We start from the raw sequence: 20,700 nt of genomic DNA, 5'->3' as shown, positions 1-20,700 counted from the left end.
ATTTTTGTATGAATGAGCCAAGGAGTTTACATAATTGCAACCATGGAATTGTTTGTCACACAGGTTGCTTCTTTGGGATCAAAGGAAAATCTGATACCCTTCTTTGTCTGATAAGTTACTGCAACCCCTATTTGGTGAGTTACTTGATGAATTAACACAAACTGATGAGCAATGATGTAAAATGCATTTCATTTAGTAGGTTTGTTATTATCCGGAGACAAAAACTCCTTCAGGAACATGTGGGTAAGCTGAATACCAATCCACGGGCCAACAAAGTGGACCAGGAAAGTCTGCGGTGGACTCCTTTGGTCGCTCCCAGTGCTGCTGCTTCAGAAGAGGAAATGGAGGCTGAAAAAGAGGTATTTTCAGTCAAGAAACTTTAGATTATGGTACTCAAATGTATTTCATTACAGGTTCTGTTTTTAAAGATTTTATTTCACATTTAATTTAAGATGTTCAGTGACATGTATGTAACAAACACTTCTCTGACCTTTTCATCACATGTTATAGTCATGAACGTAAAGAAAACTCTTTAAGAAGTTTGCACAAGGCGATATATTTAATTAACAAGAAGAAATCATGGGTGCAAAATTTATAACTAAGCACATCAAGTTCCAAAATTAATGACAGGTTGTTCCTCATTCAGGAGAGTATTCAGTATCCACCTTCTTTATCTCCATGTAGAATATAGAACATAGCACAGTAACACGTCCTTTTGTCTGTACCGAACATGATGCCAAGTTAAACTAATCTCAAGATAGACACAATCTGCTGGAGTAACTCAGTGGGTCGGGCAACAACTCTGGAGAAAAGGAATAGGTGACGTTTTGGGTCGAGACCCTTCATCAGACACTAATCTCAGAAACATATCTGCCTCCACCACCATCCCTGGCAGCGCGTTCCAGGCCCCCACCATTCTGTGTATGAAAGAAGAAATTGCCAGCACATGAACCTGAAACACTTAACTCTACAGACAAGACAACCAGAGAAAGAGGATTAAAAATATGCAGTGCATTCTATGAGGAGGAAACAGAAAACATGAAATAAATATACTGCACTTAGAATCATATGTGTTGCTGCTTCAGAAGATCCTAGGATCAAGCACGAGACAGCATTTCTCTACTGAAATTATAAGCAGACCAAATATAATAAATATAAAAATTACATTCTCACAAAAGGTCCATTTTTAAGTGGGTAAAGATATAACATTCACATGTTATCCCAAAGCATTTTTATCACGATAACTATTTTCAAAGTGCATGATTATTGCATCAGAAATTCTCTCGGGTGTTTGAAAGAATAAAAGTAAATTAATGTTTATAGAAACATAGAAACATAGAAAATAGGTGCAGGAGTAGGCCATTCGGCCCTTCGAGCCTGTACCGCCATTCAATATGATCATGGCTGATCATCCAGCTCAGTAACCTGTACCTGCCTTCTCTCCATGCCCCCTGATCCATTTAGCCACAAGGGCCACATCTAACTCCCTCTTAAATATAGCCAATGAACTGGCCTCAACTACCTTCTGTGGCAGAGAATTCCACAGACTCACCACTCTCTGTGTGAAGAAATGTTTTCTCATCTCGGTCCTAAAAGACTTCCCCCTTATCCTTAAGCTGTGACCCCAGGTTCTGGACTTCCCCAACATCAGGAACAATCTTCCCGCATCTAGCCTCTCTAACCCCTTAAGAATTTTGTATCTTTCTATAAGATCCCCCCTCAGTCTTCTAAATTCCAGCGAGTATAATTTATTTCTGTCAAAATGTTCTCAGACGCTGGCTGTTTGATTTACAAACTACAGCGCCCTCGATAATGTTTGGGAGAAAGACCCATCATTTATTTATTTGCCTCTGTACTCCACAATTTGAGATTTGTAATAGAAAAACTCACATGTGGTTATAGTGTACATTGTCAGATTTCATTAAAGGCCATTTTCATACATTTTGGTTTCACCATGTAGAAATTACAGCTGTTTATACATAGGCCCCCATTTCAGGACACCATAATGTTTGGGACACATGGCTACACAGGTGTTTGTAATTGCTCAGGTGTGTTTAAATGCCTCCTTAATGCAGGTATAAGAGAGCCCTCAACATTTTATCTTTCCTCCAGTCTTTCCATCACCTTTCTAAACTTTTATTGCTGTTTGTCAACATGAGCACCAAAGTTGTGCCAATGAAAGTCAAAGAAGCCATTGTGAGACTGAGAAACAAGAATAAAACTGTTAGAGACATCAGCCAAACCTTAAGCTTACCAAAATTAACTGTTTGGAATATCATTAAGAAGAAAGGGAGCACTGGTGAGCTTACTTATTGACTGGCAGGCCAACAAAGACCTCCACAGCTGACGACAGAATAATTCTCTCTATAATAAGGAAAAATCCCCAAACACCTGTCTGACAGATCAGAAACACTCTTCAGGAGTCAGGTGTGGATTTGTCAATGACCACTGTCTGCAGAAGACTTCATGAACAGAAATACAGAGGCTACACTGCAAGATGCAAACCACTGGTGGTGGAGGCAGGCTCGTTTTTATTATTTAAGAGTAAATTGGATAGGTATATGGATGGGAGGGGATTGGAGGGTTATGGTCTGAGAGCAGATAGATGAGACTGGGTCAGAGAAAGTGGTCGGCGTCGACTGGTAGGGCCGAACGGGCCTGTTTCCATGCTGTAATTGTTATATGGTTATATGGTTAGCCACAACAATAGGATGGCCAGGTTACAGTTTGCCAAGAAATACTTAAAAGAGTATAACAGTATAACAGAACTTTATTGTCATTCGGTACAAATACCGAACAAAATTTCAGCAGTCACAAGACACAGCAAAAAAGAAAAGAACACAGGACACACGACCCCAACACAAACATCCATCACAGTGACTCCAAACACCCCCTCACTGTGATGGAAGGCAACAAAACTTCCACTCTCTTCCCTCCCGCGCCCACGGACAGGCAGCTCGACCCCTGCCGAGGCAACCGACACGCACAGCCCCCGCAAGGGGATGGAAGGTCCCGCGGCCGAGCCGCACCGGGCACTGAAACGTCCCGCGGCCGAGCCGCGCCGGCGATGTTAAGTCCAGCGGCCGAGCCGCGCCGGGCGATGGAAGGCACCGCAGCCGCTGCTAAGTCCCGCGGCCGAGCCGCACCGGGCACTGAAACGTCCCGCGGCCAAGCCGCGCCGGCGATGTTAAGTCCAGCGGCCGAGCCCGCACCCGGCACTGAAACGTCCCGCGGCCAAGCCGCGCCGGCGATGTTAAGTCCAGCAGCCGAGCCACACCGGGCACTGAAACGTCCCGCAGCCGAGCCGCGCCGGCGATGTTAAGTCCAGCGGCCGAGCCGCACCGGGCACTGAAACGTCCCGCAGCCGAGCCGCGCCGGCGATGTTAAGTCCCGCAGCCGAGCCGCACCGGGCGATGGAAGGCCCCGCGGCCGAGCCGCATTGAGCACTGAACCGTCCCGCGGCCATACTGGGCGATGGAAGGCCCCGCGGCCGAGCCGCGCCGGGCACTGTTAGGTCCCGCGGCCGAGCCGCGCCGACGATGTTAAGTCCAGCGGCCGAGCTGGAAGGCCCCGCGGGCGATGGAAGGCCCCGCGGCCGAGCTGCGCCCCGGGGAAGAGACCTAATAAAAGAAAGGTTTCCGCCCCCCCACCCCACCCCCCCCACACCCCCCACACATACACAGCCAAAAACAGAAACAAAAACCATTCCAACCACAGTTCTGGAAATGGGTCTTGTGGACAGATGAGATGAAGATGAATTTATATCAGAGTGATGGCAAGAGAGAAGTATGGAGGAGAGAAGGAACTGCCCAAGATTCAAAGCTTACCATCTCATCTGTGAAACACTGTGGTGGGGGTGTTATGGCCTGGTCATGTATGGCTGCTGAAGGTACTGGCTCGCCTACCTTCATTGATGATACAACTGCTGATGGTAGTAGCATAATGAATTCTGAAGTGTGTAGACACATCGTATCTGCTCAAGTTCAAACAAATGCCTCAAAACTCATTGCCCGGTGGTTCATTCTACAGCAAGACAATGATCCTAAACATACTGCTAAAGCAACAAAGGAGTTTTTCAAAGCTAAAAAATGGTCAATTCATGAGTGGCCAAGTCAATCACCCGATCTGAACCCAATTGAGCATGCCTTTTATATGCTGAGGAGGAAACTGAAGGGGACTAGTCCCCAAAACAAGCATCAGATAAAGATGGCTGCAATACAGGCCTGGCAGAGCATCACCAGAGAAGACACCCAGCAACTGGTGATATCCATGAATCACAGACTTCAAGCAGTCATTGCATGCAAAGGATATGCAACGAAATACTAAACATGATTACTTTCATTTACATGACATTGCTGTGTCCCAATTGTTATGGTGCACTGAAATGGGGGGCCTATGTATAAACACTGCTGTAATTCCTACATGGTGAAACCAAAATGTATAAAAATGGCCTTTGTTAAAATCTGACAATTTGCACTTCAACCGCATGTGATTTTTTCTATTACAAATCTCAAATTGTGGAGTACGGGCAAATAAATAAATGATGGGTCTTTGTCCCAAACATTCTGGAGGGCACTGTATATGCCATAAGTAATCATAACTCTCCAGGATGGCCAATCATTTACCAAATCAACACGAATACAACTATTAGTTGATACCATGATTATATATGTGGTAATAAAGAGCAGAATAAATTTACTTGGGAAATAGTCAAGCAATTGTCTATGTTGAGAACAGTGCATATAAAACAGGTCCTTTGGCCCACAGTGTCTGTGCCGAACATGATGCCAAGACTATCTCTTATCTACCTGCACATAATCCATACCCCTCCATTCCCTGCATATGCATTTGCCAAACCAAAAGTCTCTGAAATGCCATGAATGTATCTGCCTCCACCACCACCCTCATCAGTGGATTCCAGGCACTCACCACCCTCTGTGTGAAAAAAAAATGTCCTGCACACTTCATTTAAACTTTGCCCCTCTCACCTCAAAGCTATGTCCTCTAGTATTTGGTTTTCCTCCTAGGAAGACATTGTTGGCCGAAGGGTCTGTTCCTGTGCTGCACTGTTCTGTGTTCTAAAGGTTGAACAAATATTGTATTGAATGACAGAGCAGAGCAGAGCCAGTCGCATTTCCCCAGCCTTTATTTTCTATGTAATTTCCAGATGATTAAGAATTATTGTACTAAATATGAAAGTGGAGCATGTAATTTATGGTGTTCATGGGTTTTTATTGATGCATGTAAATCAGATTCTGTGACTGCATCTCTGTAGGGTGGCTGATTTGAACATCATTGTATCATATCTTACGATTTTTTTTCCTGTGATATTTGTAATTCAATTTATTCTCTGTGAAAAGCAGAACTCTTTGGCCTTGGCTTCATGTGATGGCTGAAATAGTTTCACCACCTGGTCTGGTTCATATGACAGCCTTCATGTTAATATGAGCTCTTGCTCTGCACACATGATCATCCTCTCATTTCTTAACGGTTTAATTCTGTTCTGGTGGTTAATACCCTGTGGCTATATGCATGGTCCATGACATTTGTCGCTATTATATTTCTTAAAATAGCAACAGTTAAGAAGAAACTTAAAATGGAAAACTGCAGTTGCTATAAATATGGAAAGCCAGGATTTTTTTAATCAAAGAAAATAGAGTTGCTTTTTTAATTTAATTTTTTTTTTGAAGTACATTATATATCCTGACTAGGGTGACATAGACCTTCTGGTGTATCAGAATCCCGAACCATCGGCGGAATCCATTATAAGCGTAAAATGTCATCTGGGGAAATGGCAATATCGAGACATTAACACCTCATCTCAGAGTGACAGATTTGTTAGTCACACAGTTTGTTGAGTTGAAAAGCACTGGATGTAGCATGAAATACATCTCGTGACATAAATCACAGCTCAGCTGTTGAGCTTTACTTCTGGCAAATGTATTTGAGTTTCTCTGACAAAATTAGTATTTACGTTGTCCACTTGTGACATTTTGTGAAAGTCCATCTTCAGGCAAAACTCAGTCTCACCCTGGCCTCCTGTTATCATGCTTTGCAGTGTTTGTTCTAAACCTCCCTCTGGATTGATTCTAGTTTCTTTTTTTTACTATTTGAATTTGTCAACCTATAATGCAGTGGTGACTGATGTTAAGGGCAACATTAGGTCAAGTATCAGAGTTACAGTTTCCCTCAACAGTCTGTTTTGCTCAGAGATAACTAGACAGACTGTCCTGAAACAAAATATGGATTCCTATGTGTGCTGTGTGTATGGTGCTTTCCACAGAATACAAAAATCAGACAAAACTGGAAATACTCTATATATCAGGCACCTGTGAAGAAACAAGTCAGTCTTAGTATTTCCTGAAGTTTGAAGAAGATTCCTGACCCGAAACGTCACCCATCCTATTTTCTCCAGAGACGCTGCCTGAACCGCTGAGTTACTCTAGTACTTTGTGTCTGCTAGTATTTCCTGGTTCTGATTATCAATCATCAAAATTAGGAAAAGTTAGAAATAAAATATGTTCTAAGTTCCACGGAAAGAAATGAGAGAGCAAAAGGGAAGGAATGTGATGGAGTGGAGGGCAGGAGAGGTTGAATGATGAGTGGTGATACCAACTGAATAGTGAGGTTGAAGCTAGTGAATAATGAATGGGTTCTCAAGGCAAAGGGAACTGAGCAATAGTAAATAACACCTGTAATTACCAAAAGATGAAAAGTCCAGAGGGGTGGGAAGGTGGAATAGAATTGAGGATGAATGGCGGAAGTGAATGGTGGAGTGTGTGAGAGAGGGGTTAGATGGGAATTGGGGAAAGGGTGGAATTGGAAGATAACCTCACAGGTGAGTACCTTGTAGGGCATGGAACGTTGAAGAGATACCATGTCCAGCAAGGATGGGAAGAGAAGCATACTTTAGAGGCAGGTTGAGGGATGTATATTTGTCCCACCAATGGCATGTGCTGTAGAGCAAAACTTCTTAAACCTATTCACTGTTGATGCACAGCACCAAATGTTCCATGACAAATGTTTAGGCTGTTCAATGTCTGTTATGAACAAGCTGCTGTCAGATTCAGTTTGGGGCAATTTCATTAAAAAGGTAGATAGTTGTATTTGACTCAACTCTTAATTTAGAACCAGTGATGGAGGTTAATAATTGCAGATTTTTTTTTCTCTGCTTTCAAATTTAGGCTGAGCAACTGCTGGAGCAAGCTAGCTGCTGGGAGAAGGAACAGGAGCAGTATGCTGAAATGCAGGCCAATGTGCATTCAGTTAATAATGCACCATGTAAAAATAGATTTGCACAGTCTGTGTGTCCACCTGCCAACAGTGAATTGATAATGGAGCCTTTGAATGAAGTCTGTGAAGAGGAACACGAGGATGAGAACGACGAGACCCAGCCCTGCCCATCGCCAGACACAGCAAAGTCATTGGCTAGGGGGGCGAAGAGAAAGGTGAGCTCAAAGGAAGAAGCATGTTCCCCAATTATTTCCATTTAATTAAACTCATTTTGTACCCTCCAGAATGTCTGAGATTGAAAGCCAATCAAATACATCAGGGTCAACCAAATAATATTTCTGAGTACCCAGTTCAAAAATGTTAATTGGTGTTAAACTGCCATGCCATACTCTGTAGGAGCCCACTGTGAACCAATGATTTGGGCAGACACCTCTGTGCAGCATGAAAGCTGCCAACTTTGAAGTGAGAGATTGAATCAGACACATTGTAAATGCATTAAGATTCTGTGGTAATAAGTGGGAGCTTCATTCAGTGTCTGACCAACCTCATTCTGAACTGACTCTGGGCAGTTATCGCAGATGCTTCTGGAAACTTTTTGTCTGCAGAAACCTTGCTTTGATGAGAATGTACCAGACATGATTAGTAAGTTTGCAGATTACACTAAAGTGGGTGGTATTGTAGATGGCAAAGATAGTTATCAAGGTTTACAGCAGGGCCTTGATCATTGGGCAAGTGGACAGAGGAATGGTTAATGGAGATAAATGTGAGGTGTTGCATTTTAGGAAGTCTAACCAAGGCAGGACCTTCACAGAAAATGGCAGGGCCTGGGGAGTGTTGTAGAGTAAAGGGATGTAGGGGTGCATAGTGCCTTGAGAGTAGCGTCACAGATAGATTAAATGGTCAAGAAGCATTTCGGCACTTTGGTCTTCATCACTAGGGGTTTCGATGATAGAAGGTGGGATGTTATGTTGCAGCTGTACAAGGCGCTGGCAAGCCCACAGTTTAAGTATTGTGTTCAGGTTTGGTCACCCTGCTATAGGAAAGATGCTGCTAAGCTGAAAAGTGCAGAGAAGATTTATGAGGATGTTACCAGGACTTGAAGGCCTGAGCTATAGGGAGTGGTTGAGCAGGCTAGGACTGTATTCCTTGGAGTGTAGGAGGATAGCTGATCTTATAGAAGTGTATAAGATCATAAGGGAAATGTATAGGGTAGATGCACAGTCTTTTACCCTGAGAAGGGGAAATCAAAAACTGTACATTTAAGGTGAGAGAGGAAAGATTTAATAGGAATCTGAGGGGCAACATTTTCACACAGAGGGCAGTGCGTATACAGAGCAAACTGCCGGAGGAGGTAGTTGAGGCAGAATCTATATCAACATTTAAAAGACTTTTAGGCTGGTACATGGATAGGATGGGTTTAAAGGAATATGGGCCAAATCATGGGCAGATGGGACTAGTGTAGATGGGACACCTTGGTCGGCATGGGCAAGCTGGACTGAAAGGCCTGTTCCAATAGACAATAGACAATAGGTGCAGGAGTATGCCATTCAGCCCTTCGAGCCAGCACCACCATTCAATGCGATCATGGCTGATCACTCTCAATCAGTACCCCGTTCCTGCCTTCTCTCCAATGCTGTATGACTATGACTCCATTATCAATATAACAACAGTACTGTGACACATCAATGCCATTTCTGTAACAAAAGAATAATCTCTACAAAAAGGCACTGAAACACCTGTAAACTCAAACTTACGTGTCACATTTCCAGACCATTTTAGCTTTGTACAAGCACCTGTTTAAGTTAGAATGAAGAATAATTGTTGTGCTTTGTCAGAAAATATTTGTTAATGACAGCTATTACTTGTAATGATGCCATGCAGCATGTGGTAAGGAACGAAGTTGAAAGTGGTAGTGGGAGTTAAATTAAATTATTGCAATTAAAGTGGTGCTAATGTTAACTAAAGTGTGACAAATTAGGTATTATTATTGAATAATCACAGGAAACCATTCATCTGAACATGTTCTGATTTTTATTTGAATGTTTTCTATATTTCATTTACTAAAAATCTTTAAGGAAATTATTTTCTATGAAGATTGGAAAGAATCATTGTAATGCATTTTATCCTCAATATCAATGCAATAGTGCCCTCTGGTGTACTTTGCTGCTTTTACACAAAAACACAAGAAAATAGGAGTGTGAGCAGACCACCAGATCGCTCGGGCTTGTCTCGCTGTTCTGTACATCATGGCTGGCTGTGCTGGCCTTAACTCTTTTGTGTTAATTCCCCATAACCATTAATTCCTTAATCTTTCAAATACTTATCCATCTCCACATTACACATATCTAATGACTCAGCCAACAGCCTTCGGGCAAAGTTCCACTAGAAAAGAGAGAAAAAAATGTATGCACACTGTACTTCAGTTTTAAATGAATGGCCACCATTTTATAGATATGTCCCCTTGATTGTCACTATACTGCTTGTGAAAACATTTCGACATCTCGTGTGTTGAGACCCTTACAAGCATGTGTGGTTAACTAAGGTCACCCCTCATTCTTCAAAACTCCAAAGAATAGAAACACAAACTATCCAGCCTCTCTTCTTAGGACAACTATCTCATCCCACAAATTAGCCAGGTGAATCTTTGGAATAACTCCAATGCTAACATAGCCTTTTTTAGATTGGGGGCAAAACTATGCACAATATTGCAGGTGTAGCCTCACAAACATGCTGTACAATTGGAATAAGACCTCCTCAACCCCAGCCCTTTGCAATAGAGTCCAATATTCTGTATCAATAGACAATAGGTGCAGGAGTAGGCCATTCAGCCCTTCGAGCCAGCACCGCCATTCAATGCGATCATGGCTGATCACTCTCAATCAGTACCCCATTCCTGCCTTCTCCCCATAACCCCTCACTCCGCTACCTTGTGGGACCTGCCTGCTAAACCTTATATGATTCATGTGCTAGAACACCAAGGTTCCTCTGAATCAATGCCTGGACCTAAACTTCCTCAAGAATCAAAGGTCATTTAGTTTTCTTTAATGACAGAATCAGCCAACGTTCTCATGTGCATCATTTTTCTCCTACCGTCAGGGACATGCAGGAGCCAATTAAGTTATTTCAAATAACTTTATAATGCCTTTATCTCAGAAAAATCTATTGTTCTCTGTCTTAAATTTCAATAGTTTTGGCATTTGTAACCGTTTGGTTCATTTCCCCAATACTCTTTCCTGAAGAAGGCACATATAAAGATTATATAAACTAATTGTATTTACCTCTTTAACCTCCTCAAATCATTCTTATCAATTTGGGTCATCCTTTTAGAGCACACTGTCCAAAACTGTACATCAATCGAGGTATTGTGTTCAAGGCTCTGTACAAATGAAACCCAATCCCATTCTTTCTGCATTCCAACGGTGTTGACAAAATCCAAAATTCCAATTGTCATTTTTATTGCATTTTCTATCTGTTCAGGCACTTTAATTGATGTGTAAACGTGGATTTATATATGTAGGTACCCAAATCTATCTTTCTCCTCAACAAAGAATGCACTGTGCTGCGACCAGTTTTAACCCTGACCTCCAGTGCTCTCTGTGTGGAGTTTGCACGTTCTCTCTGTAACCGCATGGGTTTCCTCTTTGGGCTCTGGTTGTATGGGTTGAAAGGTACATTGGCCACTGTAAATTGCCCCAAATGTGCATGAATCTGAGGGATTGATGGGAATGAGGAGGGAATATATTGGGCTTAGTGTAAAAGGGTGGCTGATGGTTGATGCTGAGCCAAAGGGGCTCAGGACCTGTGTCATCATCCATGGACCCAGACCTAGTGACCTCATATTTCTCCATGGTGAAATCCACTCCCAGTACTCTTGCACAACATGCAGTTAGCCTGTCCTAACACACGGCCAGTCAAATCATCAGCAGGCCCCAGGCTGTTCTCAGCAGAAGCATGTGAGTTTTTAAATTGGTCTCATTACTAATCTATCCAAAACCTGACTAGAGATAACATGTCACCATTGGTATGTGATGTGTTTAAAAAAGTTGGAACTGCAGTGAGTGAAGTGATTATAATGGTTGGAGAACTTTGGCTTTTTCAGAGGCTGCTCATACACAGAAAGAAGAGGGGACGGAAACGGCGGAGACATAACAGCAGTGTTACCACTGAGACCATTTCAGAAACAACTGAGGTACTTCATGAAGCCTTTGAAAACTCTGATGATGAGGGTCAAATGCCTTGCTTGGAACCTACTTGTGAAGAAGAGGAGGATTATGATTGTGACGAAGAAGACAAGAATTTCTTGAGGCATCGCTGTGACAGTTTGGACTTAAAAAAGTCCATGAATCAGTCACATGAAGAAGATTTCTGCAAAAGTGCAGATGAAACTCCTGAGAAAGAACAGCATACAGGTACAAAACTATCATGACTAACTGTTAAATTAATTCTCCATTTTTGGATAATAAATATAAAGCCTTTAAACCCAAAATTAAAAAGCTCTGAATAGCTGTTGCAGTGAGGATCAGGAGTGGAAGATCAGTCTGTGACCAGCACTGGGGAAGTTAGGAAGGCAGAGTATTCCCAATGTGATGTGAACTTTGCAGGGCCTTCTAATTTTCATTTCAGCTCTTGACCTGTGTGAAGCCTGGTATTTGAGCTTGGTATTTAGCCACTGTCACTAAGCAGTTCTGCTTAGAATTCCACATGTCAACATTTCGACTAATCCTAAATCAGGAAGCAACCCAACTGAAGTTGATTCCAACGAAATGGCAAGTTTGGCTATGTTTGAAACAATCTTTATGCATATCTCCATACATTCATCTGAAACCAACCCTGCCTCACCAGTAAAAATATTCTGCCATTTCCATCTGTAGCAAAATAAAAGCAACCTTTGGATATAACACATCCCTTTCTATTTCCATAAATATCACCCTAAACACTCAGCAGTTTGGTAGAAACTGTTCTTTGACAATACGGTGTTTGATACTTTCTGAATATACAGAAAAATCTACAATCTCACTGAGCACTGATTAGAGTATGACCCAATACATTGTCTGAATAATATCACTGTTTGTGTGAAATAGGATATGGGTAATGACGTACAAAAGGTGCTTGCATTAGTCCGTTTGTCTGGACATTCACAAACCCTAGTAATTCCAGCAAACCATTACTATTATCACTAACATTGCATCTTCACCAACACCACCATCCATACACCTCTGTTAGGCTCATCTCTGCTCTTCTTAATGTGGACAGTGTATATTATACTAACAATATGTAACTGAATTACAGTGTTCACTGTAATCATAAAAGATAGAAGTATGACAGTGGACAGTGTGCTGTTGGCATTAAAGTTCTGACCTTGAACATTGTACTAACATGTATAAATGTATGATCATGTACATTGTGTGAACAATCTGGACATGTATGAAAGTGTGTACTGCGCCAATGATGTACAGTATAACTATGTATGACTGAATTGGAAACTAGAGTAGTTCATTTTTAAAAGGATTTTTGTAAAGGCCAATAAAATGGCCTGGATCATAGTAAAATACAGTGCAGACAGGTGCTTTATTTTATAAAGATAATTTATTTCTCAAAGGTATTTTTTATAGAATTAATTTTGAATGCAATAACTGTTCTTTCACTGGATATTCTTTCTTTGATCTATCTCCTGGCAGCCTTGCCTTTGTATTGGTATTTTTAGAGATCTCGTGCAGAGTGGAACCACATGCGGAACATCAGGAAGTAGTGGAATGTGACCTTTTCACCTGGCTCCCTCACAAGCTGCATTCAGATTCCAGTAGACACAAAACACTGGAGTAACCAAGCGGGACAGGCAGCATCGCTGGAGAGAAGGAATGGGTGAGGTTTTCGGGTCGAGACCCTCTCGATCCGATACGCCACCCATTCCTTCTCTCCAGAAATACTGCCTGTCCTATCATATCATATCATATCATATATATACAGCCGGAAACAGGCCTTTTCGGCCCACCAAGTCCGTGCCGCCCAGCGATCCCCGTACATTAACACTATCCTACACCCACTAGGGACAATTTTTACATTTACCCAGCCAATTAACCTACATACCTGTACGTCTTTGGAGTGTGGGAGGAAACCGAAGATCTCGGAGAAAACCCACGCAGGTCACGGGGAGAACGTACAAACTCCTTACAGTGCAGCACCCGTAGTCAGGATCGAACCTGACTCTCCGGCGCTGCATTCGCTGTAAAGCAGCAACTCTACCGCTGTGCTACCGTGCCGTCCTGCTGAGTTACTCCAGCATTTTGTGTCTACCTTCGATTTAAACCAGCATCTGCAGTTCTCCCCTACATGTTCAGTTTGAAATATTTTATCCAGTAAATCCTTGCTTCAATGACTTTACCGATGGCCTCTCCGGCCACAAAACAGACCGAGAGCCAGAGGACAAAATAGAAACTTGTAAAATTTCCAAATTATAATTTTGGTAACTTAAACTTAACAAGAAATACAGAGGCATACTCTCAATAAATACTTGAAATGTCATCAGTAATCAACGTCTGGGTATGCAGTGCCCTCCATAATGTTTGGGACAAAGACCCATCATTTATTTATTTTCCTCTGTACTCCACAATTTGAGATTTATAATAGAAAAAAATCACTTGTGGTTAAAGTGCACATTGTCAGATTTTATTAAAAGCCATTTTTATACATTTTGGTTTCACCATGTAGAAATTACAGCTGTGTTTATACATAGTCCTCTAATTTCAGGGCACCATAATGTTTGGAACACATGGCTTCACAGGTGTTTGTAATTGCTCAGGTGTGTTTAATTGCCCCCTTAATGCAGGTATAAGAGAGCTCTCAGCACCTAGTCTTTCCGCCGATCTTTCCATCACCTTTGTAACATTTTATTGCTGTTGTCAACATGAGGACCAAAGTTGTGCCAATGAAAGTCAAATAAGCCATTATGAGACTGAGAAACAAGAATAAAACTGTTGGAGACATCAGCTAAACTTAAGCTTACCAAAATTAACTGTTTGGAATATCATTAAGAAAAAAGAGAGCACTGGTGAGCTTACTTATCGCAAAGGGACTGGCAAGCCAAATACCTCCACAGCTGACTACAGACTAATTCTCCCTATAATAACAAAAAATCGCCAAACACCTGTCTGACAGGTCAGAAACACTCTTCAGGAGTCAGGTGTGGATTTGTCAATGACCACTGTCTGCAGAAGACTTCGTGAACAGAAATACAGAGGCTACACTGCAAGATGCAAACCACTGGTTAGCCGCAAAAATAGGATGGTCAGGTTACTATTTGCCAAGAAGTACTTAAAAGAGCAACCACAATTCTGAAAAAAGGTCTTGTGGACAGACGAGATGAAGATAAATTTATATCAGAGTGATGGCAAGAGAGAAGTATGGAGGAGAGAAGGAACTGCCCAAGATCCAAAGAATACCACCTCATTTGTGAAACACGGTGGTGGGGGTGTTATGGGCTGGGCATGTATGGCTGCTGAAGGTACTGGCTCACTTATCTTCATTGACGATACAACTGCTGATGGTAGTAGCATAATGAATTCTGAAGTGTATAGACACATCCTATCTGCTCAAGTTCAAACAAATGCCTCAAACTCATTGGCCGGCAGTTCATTTTACAGCAAGACAATGATCCCAAACATACTGCTGAAACAACAAAGGAGTTTTTCAAAGCTAAAAAATGGTCAATTCATGAGTGGCCAAGTCAATCACCCGATCTGAAACCAACTAAGCATGCCTTTTATATGCTGAAGCAAAAACTGAAGGGGACGAGCCCCCAAAACAAGCATCAGATAAAGATGACAGCAATACAGGCCTGGCAGAGCATCACCAGAGAAGACACCCAGCAACTGGTGATGTCCATGAATCGCAGACTTCAAGCAGTCATTGCATGGAAAGGATATGCAACAAAATAGTAAACATGACTACTTTCATTTACATGACATTGCTGTGTCCCAAACATTATGGTGCCCTGAAATGGGAGGACTATGTGTAAACACTGCTACATGGTAAAACCAAAATGCCTAAAAATGGCCTTTATTAAAATCTGACAATGTGCACTTTAACCACGTGTGATTGTTTCTATTACAAATCTCAAATTGTGGAGTACAGAGGCAAATAAATAAATGATGGGTCTTTGTCCCAAACATTGTGGAGGGCACTGTAATTTAGATTTTATCACTGTATATTATTTTGTTCATTCCTTGTTTGTAGAAATTGGTGCAAATGAGGGACCTGCTGAATGATATTTTTGGATGCTATTAAAATATTTATCAGCCCTCAAATAATAATAAGAGATGGTAGAATTGGCACAATGAACAACTTGGAGAAGTATTACCTGACACAATATCACAAATCTGTGATCATGCGAGAATGAAAACTGATAAATCTCTGTGATTGTTATTTCCATGTTGTCCAACTGAACAAAATATACTAAATGTGATAGATTCAGAAACAGGCTCTTCGGCCCAACTTTTCCATGCTGACCAAGATGCTCCATCTAAGCTAGTCCCATTTGCCTGCATTTGGCCCATATATCCCTTGAAACCTTTCCTATCCATGAAGCTTTCACAATGTCTTTTAAATGTAATTTATGTTCACCTCTACCACTTCCTCTGGCAGCTCGTTCCATATCCCCACCACCCTCTCTGGAAAACCTACCCCTTAGGTTCCCTTTAAATGTTTCCCCTCACATTTTAAATCCATGCCCTCCAGTTGTAGACTTCCCTATTCTGGAAAAAACGATTGTGAGCATCCAGCTTATCCACACCCCTCATGATTTCATAAACCTCTGTAAGATCACCCCTATGCCTTCTTTGCTCTAGGGAAGAGAGACTCAGCCTATTCTGTCTCTCGTCATAACTGAAACCCTTTCACCTTGGAAACATCCTCATGGATCTTTTTCTGCACCCTCTCCAAGTTAATCACTTCTTTCCGATAGGTTGGCGACCAGAAATGCCCACTGGGTCCAGGTGCTGTCTCACTAACCTCCTAGATTGTGCTTTCATCAGTGGTGTTATTTAAATATGAATAATCTCTTTGGCAAAATGTAATGTTTAGAATATAACCCAAGCACAGTAATTATTATCATAAAGTGCCTTGGTTAAAAATAATATTCTCTTTTCCCGTTCATTTGTAAACACCTTGATTTGTTAGTGGGATTTGGTCTTTGGACAAAGACAGTCGACATTACCTTACTCAAGGTCATAGATAGGTGAATCCTGCTTTAACCTAAGTCCTGACCTGAACTCGGAGTTGAAGCCACTGATAATTGCCAGGAGGCAGACCACGGACGGTGGTTTTATTGTATCCTGACCATAGTATCAGTGGTCAAATAGCCACGTCTCTAAATAGATAACTGAAATAATCCAATTCTTTGTAACATATCAAAGGTTCTAAATGGAGACTCTGACTTGGTTTGATTCAACCTTCATTAATGAACCTCATTTAGCTTCAGTGGGAGTTTTCAATTTAACGAGCATTTCGTTAAACCCTTCCTCCAGTATGTCAATTTGCTTATCTACTTCTATGCAAATAACGTCAAAAATAAATTCTGTGTGAAGCATAACATATCAACTAAGATTTGCATTTATTTGAGCAGAAACCTCTTTGTTACAGCAAAGATCATTCTTATTATCTCTACGTTATGTTTTATTTAACGATACACTAACATGAACTGTAGATATTCTAATCACCGATGTTATTCAACTGGGTAGCAGTAAGCACTTAAAACAAGTTTCTTTTTTTCTTGCCCAGATAAAGCAAATACTGATATCTCTTCAAAAGAGAACACTGAGGAAAACTCTGTTGATTCTGAGCCTTTAGCAAGAGTTGTGAAACGCAAAAAAGGCTGGCCAAAAGGGGTGAAGCGAGGTCCAGCTAAATGGAGACGTAAAGCTGAGAGTAAAGCTGGCTTCAAACTCAACCTGTACACACCACCAGAAACTCCGCTGGAGCCAGAACACCCTGGCACCGCAGAGGAGAATGCCATGGTCCCTGAACAGAATGCTGTTTCTGAGAAACCTGCTGACAAAGCCTCTTCAATAACAGAGGAAGATGAACCCGAACATGAGCAAAAGCCAGAATCCCCAGCTAAGCCGACCAGCTTGTCAAGTCAGGAGCAGGAACCTCTGGATGAAACGGCTGAAAAAGAACACGAGTTTGCTGACGGGGTTCCTGAAGATGAAACTCATAATCCTGAACAAGAGGAAGATGACGAGGGGGAGGAGGCAAATCGGAATGAGGATCATGATGCAGATGATGAAGATGACAGTCACATGGAGTGTACTGCAGCAGTGAAAGTAAGTCCAGAGGAAGAACCACCAAACCAGGAGCCGTTCCTCGAGTTAAATGTTCCAAGCAATGAAACCGAGCAGAAAGATGAGATAGATCGAAATATTGAACCTCTTCCAGATTCTGATGATCAGAACAATAATCATGAAGAGATCTCAGAACACACACCAGATTCAGATGAAGATCATACCAACAACCAGGATTACAAGGATAACGGAAAGCAGTCCCCAGAATTTCGAGAAGAAAATATAAATGCAGAACCTGACACGGAGACCGTGCAGGCTGTTCAATCATTAACACAGGAAAATGGTGAGCAAGTAAATACGTACCAAGACTGTGCCGAGACCATGGAGGCCTGTAGGAATCTGCAGACTTACTCTCATACAGAGCAGAGTCCACAGGTAACCACAGTGGATGACAGCCAGCAGTCAGATCACAACAGTCCACTTTCATCTGTTCATTCGAATCCTAGCCAGTCAGTTCGTTCTGTAAACAGCCCAAGTGTCCCTCCCATGGAGAATAGTTATAATCAGATCAGCCCTGATCAGAGCGGTATTTCTGCACCACCTTTACAGAACATAGAAACCAGTCCGATAATGGATGTTCCCTCAGTGTCTGACCATTCACAACAAGTTGTGGACAGTGGCTTCAGTGATCTGGGCAGCATTGAGAGCACAACTGAAAACTACGAGAATCCAAGCAGCTATGACTCATCCATGGGAAACAGCATTTGTGGCAACAACACAACACAGAATAGCTGCTCGTACAGTAACATATCTTCCAGTAGCCTTACTCAGAGTAGTTGTGCAGTCACTCAGCAGATGACTAACATCAACGGCAGTTGTAGTTTGCTGCAGCAAAATACTATCAACTCTCCACCAACCTGCACTGTTAAATCTCCGCAGAATTGTATAATTGAGAGATCTCCAAGTAGCAATCAACAGCAGCAGCTGGCACAATGTGGCATGCCCACCAGCTTTACACAGGCAATACAAATGACTGATGTTGCAGAAACTGGCAGCTCAGCCATCAGCATCTATGAAAGAATGGGCCAGGGTGATTTTGGAACCGGGGCCTATCCACAGCCATCTGCGAACTTCAGCCTGGCCAAATTACAGCAGCTCACCAATACTATCATGGACCATCCGTTGCCTTATAACCATTCAGCTGCTGTTACTTCCTATGCAACTAGTGTCTCCCTGTCCACCCCACACTCCGGCCTTGTGCAGATTCCACAGTCACCCCATTCCTTATCTGGGGGAGCGCAAGCACAACCTACAATGACTCCCCCACCTAATCTCACCCCGCCACCAATGAATCTGGCATCACCACTTCTACAACGCACCATGGGTGCCCCAAACATTGGAATCCCTCATACCCAAAGATTGCCAACACAAATGTCTACAAAAGGCCACGTTACCATTCGCTCCAAGTCGGTGCCCATCCCACCCGCTGCTGCCCACCAGCAGCAGATCTACAGCCGGGCCACATCAGCTGTGGCCATGCAGCCAGCAGCACGATCTCTGAGCATGCAGCGGAGTGTCAACATGGGCCTAATGTCAGCACCACCTTACAACGTCAACTCCATGAATATGAACGCGTTGAACGCGATGAATGGATACAGGATGACTCAGTCCATGATGAACAGTGGCTATCATGGAAATCCAGCCTACATGAATCAAACGGCACAGTACCCCATGCAGATGCAGATGAGCATGATGGGAAGTCAGCCATACAGCCAACAATCCATGCAAAATGCGCCACATGGCAACGTGATGTACACAGGGCCAGCTCACTACACTCACATGAACACAGGCATGACTAAACAGCCGTTGAACAGCTCCTATATGAGGAGGTAGATTTGGCCAAGGTAAGGTCACAAAAGGAAGATCTGCATAGCTGGAAGCAAACCGAAAATACAAGTAACTGGGTGGAAGATGATCGACTCTGTAGACCAGCTATTCAGCTGAACTGTCATGCTGAAGTAATTTTGAAGAAATTATTAATGGCACTTTGTGTTCAACCTAGTGACAGACAGAAGCCTTATTTATTTTTTAAGTCTAGTTGGGTGGGAGTTGTTCTCATCTCGGCATATTCGTATTTTTCCTTTGTGTTTGGCTCGGACAGACTACATCTTCAAAAGAAGAATGGAAACGGAAGCATACACCATGTTCAATGTGCCTGTTTACCTTTGGAGAGGATTCAGCCAGTCATACGTGAAGAAGAAACAAGCCCAAGTAGAAGACAACTTAACCACACATGGAGCTGAAGATAGGAAGCCCTTGTTCTTTAGATTTCTGATATACAGTACAAGTTGATTTTTGATGACATAAGCTGATGACATAATTCAGCATGCAACAGAAAATCATTGGAAAAATTTGTTTGTGACAGTGTGTCCTTTAGTAAAACAGGAATGTGTTGTGTTTAACAGCAAGCCATTTGTTATGTTTTGCCTTTATTAGGTTTTACTAGCTTTGAAGTAAAATGAAAACTATATTTTTGTTAATTCTGAGACTGTAAAAAATGTAAAAGCTAAACCTTGAGTTCATTTGGCAGTTTTGAAGAGGTTACTTGCAAAAATGTTTAGTGTATAATTGAAACATTTTTTATACCTAATTTCTTTCCTTCAGTGAGGCAGCTTTCTGTTTTTTAAATGATTGCAAAGTATTCTGTTTGACAAATGAACACATAAATTCTGTTAACAGCATATCTGAATACTTGTACATGTCAGCTTCAGATAAAGCAAAGCTTTTTCACTAATAGTATCGATCAGCGACAACCCCGTTGTCTGAGTAACTGTTCAGAGATATGTTGGTCCAATGATGAACATCTTCAGCTATCCATTGGCATTCCATCAGTAGATTTTTCTATCTCTAGAGAATATTGAAGTTCTATTTTAAAACAAATCTTAGATCTGTAGTGTATGAATAGACCAACATACGCTTCCAAAACGCATGTAAAAAGCAAAAGTATTTGTGTCTGTTTATATTGCTTTTTGTAGCCTTTGTACTTGTCCATGGTGACTGTAATGACTGAGAGGAAAAAGCTGGATACATGTATAAAAATAGGACAAGTGAGACGCACTTGTATTTATCAGTTATCCTAGCCAGTCACTTCAAAGGATGCTGTACATTTTAACATGGAATAAATTATGTT

The 20,700-nt window shown here is 42.0% G+C and overlaps 1 protein-coding gene across 2 annotated transcripts in view; it reads left to right on the top strand.

Annotated features, from left to right (window-relative positions):
* Positions 1 to 20,700, top strand: part of kat6b (K(lysine) acetyltransferase 6B) — a 95,964-nt gene extending 75,264 nt beyond the window's left edge. The window contains exons 14-17 of one of the 2 annotated variants that reach the window (XM_078428570.1): positions 200 to 359; positions 7,185 to 7,448; positions 11,333 to 11,642; positions 17,008 to 20,700. In XM_078428570.1, coding sequence (XP_078284696.1) covers positions 200 to 359; positions 7,185 to 7,448; positions 11,333 to 11,642; positions 17,008 to 19,403 — 3,130 coding nt within the window. In that variant the 3' untranslated portion in view covers positions 19,404 to 20,700. Of the gene's footprint in view, positions 1 to 196; positions 360 to 7,184; positions 7,449 to 11,332; positions 11,643 to 17,007 lie in introns of both variants that reach the window. The other variant, XM_078428569.1, reaches the window with a different exon arrangement.

Source organism: Rhinoraja longicauda, chromosome 35 (assembly GCF_053455715.1).
Source record: "Rhinoraja longicauda isolate Sanriku21f chromosome 35, sRhiLon1.1, whole genome shotgun sequence".
Taxonomy (NCBI): domain Eukaryota; kingdom Metazoa; phylum Chordata; class Chondrichthyes; order Rajiformes; family Arhynchobatidae; genus Rhinoraja; species Rhinoraja longicauda.
The sequence above is the reverse complement of the archived record's forward strand: the minus strand, read 5'-3'. Positions and strand labels throughout refer to the sequence as shown.